The sequence below is a fragment of the Chrysochloris asiatica genome, unplaced genomic scaffold, assembly GCF_000296735.1.
Source record: "Chrysochloris asiatica unplaced genomic scaffold, ChrAsi1.0 scaffold00080, whole genome shotgun sequence".
Classification (NCBI taxonomy): domain Eukaryota; kingdom Metazoa; phylum Chordata; class Mammalia; order Afrosoricida; family Chrysochloridae; genus Chrysochloris; species Chrysochloris asiatica.
In genome coordinates, this window is record NW_006408598.1 from 9,603,581 (window position 1) to 9,607,949 (window position 4,369).

At 41.5% G+C, this 4,369-nt stretch overlaps 1 protein-coding gene across 1 annotated transcript in view; it reads left to right on the forward strand.

Annotated features, from left to right (window-relative positions):
- Nucleotides 1–4,369, forward strand: part of FAM19A4 (family with sequence similarity 19 (chemokine (C-C motif)-like), member A4) — a 326,370-nt gene that overhangs the window by 300,727 nt on the left and 21,274 nt on the right. The window contains exon 4 of the mRNA XM_006865647.1: nucleotides 212–367. Coding sequence (XP_006865709.1) covers nucleotides 212–367 — 156 coding nt within the window. The remainder of the gene's footprint in view (nucleotides 1–211; nucleotides 368–4,369) is intronic.

The window sequence follows — 4,369 nt, forward strand, 5'->3', positions numbered from 1 at the left end:
GCTACCAGAAAGTTAGTAGGAAAAGAAAAATTTAGTAGAAAATTCTGTCTTTCTCCAAGTCTATTCTACAGACTTTTCGAAGCCCCTTTGAGTATCAAAATAAAAATGTTTAATAAAGATGCCTAAGTACAGCTCAGAAAGTTGGAAAATGTAATGTTAGCATTGTCTATGTGCCTCTGAACACAGTGGTCTGTTTTTTTCCATCTTCTAGGTCACCATCAAATCAAGCAAGGGACGTGTGAGGTGGTGGCTGTGCACAGATGCTGCAATAAGAACCGGATAGAAGAGCGCTCCCAAACAGTCAAGTGCTCCTGCTTCCCAGGACAGGTGGCTGGTACAAGTCGGGCGCAACCTTCTTGTGTTGAAGGTAAGACCTTTCTGGCCACTTTACTTCTGCATTTCAAAAGGACCTCAAACTACCAAGAACCTTTTTATGTTATTGTCTTTGCAACCCAAAGACACCTAGGTCGCTTCAAGGTCAGTGGGAGTCCAACAGTGAACTTGGATAATCCAACTCTAAAACCTTCTTGATGAATAAGGTCAGTCTCTGATGAGAGGTGTCAATGTGGAGATACTATACAAGACCATGGGAAGATGCCCTTAAATTCTTTTTCTAACAGTCGCTTCAAATCTTACCCATCAAAGAGGAGAGAATTTCCCAGGTGTTCGCTCCTACCCTCTCCAAAACACTGTAATTTCCCCCAAAACACAGCAGCCTGTTTCTCTCATTTCTTAATGGCATAGTTAACATGTTTTGTTAGCATTTATTTTTAACATTTTCTGTGTTAACACAACTGACATAAATAGATACAAATACATAGATTCATATACCTTCTTTTGTTGTTGTTGTTAGTGTACTGTTTTAACAAATACACATGAAGCATCCTCTATAGAAGCGCTTCCCTGATAATGGTGTGGGATTATATCATTAGTCTCCATATTGCTTAGTACAGCACTGGGTCAGTGGTTTCAAAATGAATGAGGGTTGACAGCTATAGGGGAAGGTATAAGATTGAATCCTTTTGATGGCCCTGGCTTCTTACAGCAGACATCTTATTAGAAAAAAGTATTCGTCCCCAGAGGGGACAGATGCATGAGGCTAGCCCTATGGTCATTTCACTACATTGGCAAACCCTTCCTGACAATGAACACTTCCATGTATTTAATGTAATGCATGTCTAAAGGGCAACAGTTAAAACATAAACATACTTAACTCCAGATCTTACGTACAATCAACTATAACAGCTGAGTTTCCTACACCCTCCTCCCTTACCAAACACACATGCATGTGTACACACACACACACACACACACACACTCACACGGGTTGATGATCAACAGCAATATGTATCAGCAAGATCTCAGCTACCTTTAAAAGCGAGAAAGCAAATATGGCAATTTTCAGGTTCACAAATTTTTGTAAGAAACACTAGGGTCCAAAAGTGTAGCTGAATTTAGATTCTGTTTAAGTTTTAGGTGGGTAATAGCCTTGGTGGCACAATGGTTAAAGTGCTTGTGTGGTACCTGAAAGGTCAGCTAGTTTGAATTAACCAGAGACTCCAAGTGAAAGATGTAACAGTCTACATCTGGAAATGTTGGTAGTCTTGAAAACCATGTGGGGCCCGAAAGAGTGGCTAAGAGCTAGAATCTACTCAGCGCGTTTTGGTTTTGGGGTATTTGTTTGTTTGTTTAATGTAGTGCATTAAATCATCTATTATATAGGAGTCCTGATGTGGTTCTGTAAGATAAGCACTAGACTGCTAACTGCAGGGTCAGTAGTTCAAACCTTCCAGCTGCTCCTTAGAAACCCTATACAGGGTCACTGTTAGTCAGAACCGACTTGACGGCATTGAACACCACCAGCACTATATGAAACCTCATGTGTTCTGTGGCAACACCCAAAATCACAGGTACTAATATTTCTGCAGTGAAATGTCTGAAGGTTCATGTAGAATGAAATGAGGCAAAATGAAGACCCTCATGTTAATTCAGTTCGGGTTCTGCTGTCATCAGCCTTTCCATTTTTAGAGCTTTTTGGTTTTGGGAATTGCAGATAAAAAGTTGTGGACCTCTAAAGGGGTCTTAGTGTGGCATTGTGGTTTAATGCGCTGGACTACATTGTTGGTTTGGACCACAAGATCGGCAGTTCAATCTCACCAGCCACTCCTTGGAAAGCCTGTCCAGGGTCAATATGAGTCAGAACTGACTCGATGGCACGTAACAACAAAAGAAGATGAAGCTCTTTAGTAGTTTAAAAAATGACATTTAAGAGAAATTTGCTAAGTTAGTTTCCCATCAACTGAAAGAAGATCAAATCTGGTCCATTTTGTTTCTATCCTCTCTCCACTCAATCCACTTTTGTCTATCTCGACAGCTGCTTTCATAGGCTGTGGGCCCAAATCTCCTCTTGCTAAGTTTATTTCTCCTCTTCTATTCTCCACTCTGTAGCTAGAATGAACCTTCAATAAAAACCAAACTGATCGTGACACTCTCATCTATAAAACCCTACCTGTGTGACGTCTCAGTTATCTGTAAGATGGAATCTAAATTTCGTACCATGACTTACAAAAGCTGTATGATCCAATTCTACCTTATTCCCCACCCCCCCTTTTCCACTATTATATCTAGTCAAACTGGAGTTCTTTCCATTCCTTTTGTGGTTCTTTTTAATACTGCCACTCCCTTTTTTAAAACAAAGCTTTTCTCTGTGAACTGAGTGAAGGTTCACAGGGCAGATTATTGGTTTAACTCCAACAAGTCATATATTTCATTTCCTCTAGATCATAGTCTCCTCCATGTAACTTCACTTATCCCAGTTCCTCCCTGGACTTCTTGTTTTCTGAATTTTGTCCTTGGGTACATGCTGACCTTTTGATCTTGTATGGTTCATCATTCTGTGGGTCCAGAGGTGAGTTCAGTTTCTAATGTGAAGGGTGAACATAGGACCATAGTCTCGGGGTTGCACCAGTATCTATCCAAACAGTTGGCCTGGGCTTTTTTTTTATTTTTTTTTTTATGATTTTGAATTTTGTTCCACATTTCCCCCCGTTCTATACAGGACCTTCTAGTGATCCTTTTCAGAGTAGTTGGTAAGTATAGCTTGTCTCCCTCTAGTTCTTCTGGTATCAGGATTGTGGAGTATGATGTTCCCATGGTCCATTAGGTCTTCTTCTTCTTGTTAAGTGCTGTTGAGTCAGTTCTGACTCATGGAGTTTCTGAGGAGTGGCTGGTGAGCTGGAACCGCCAACCGTGTGGTTTAAACTGATATTACAGTCCAGCGTATTAACCCTCAGCACTACACGTCTTCAATTTTCATCACTCTTCTTTCTTCCAAACAGTAAATGACCAGTAGTTGTTCCTTTAGATAGTTGCTCATGAGCTCTGAGTATCCTGTTCGCTATTCACCAAAGTACGATGTAGAACATTGGATTTGTGGATGTTATACCAGTTGACCATGGTGTCCCCTTGGTCTCTGGTTCTGAGCTCTGGTTGCACCTCAAGGTCCAGAACTGAGTGAAGGTTTATAGGGCAGACCATCAGTTTACATTCAACAAATCAAATATTTTGTTTCACCTAGATTGCAATCTCTTGCAATGTAGCTTCAGTTATTCCACGTCCTTTATTTGTTTCTTGTTTGAAGTCATCATCCTTTGCCAACCCTTCTGAATTTTGTCCTTCAGTACAGTGTATATTGTCATTTGCTTATTTTTCAAGATGTGTACACTCAAGAATTCAGTTGCCAAGACAACTTACGGCTCCTTTGTATGTGCAGGTCCTTTGGTGGCTTGGGTTACAGACACTATAATAGCTATCGCACCACACACAAGAAAAAATGGAGAGCCTAAAAACCCCAAGCCACTCCAAGAAAAAATGAGGGAAGAAGGGAGAGAGGGTTCGTGATACAGTATCCCTTTGGAGGAAAACCAATGCACAAGACTGGAAGAGCACTGAGGGAAGGAAGGCAAGCTCAGTCTTCATCAACTGTAGTTTCCATGTAGAGGGTCAGGGGACTGAGTTCAACAGGCTCTTCAGGAAGCTCTCTGGATCATTGATTTCTGATAAAAGGCCAAACATGTTGAGAAACTCTGAGAAGGTCTTCACTGGCATGAAGTCTTCCTGGAAGGTGTTTAGTGCTCTGTTGGCAGCTTCAGAGATGGGCATGTCATTGTGGTGGGTGTGTTCAGCTACACAGCAGGACCACCCTCCCTCTGTGTTACTGGTAGGCACCGTCTCAAACAGGTTGTAAAGGAGATCATCTGGGACCCAAAACAGAAGCACAGTAGCCCTTCACGGCCTGATCTGTCAGCCTGATCTGAAAACCCAAGGTGGTTGGTAATACCTAAGAAGTTTTCATAATTTTGCCACCTGT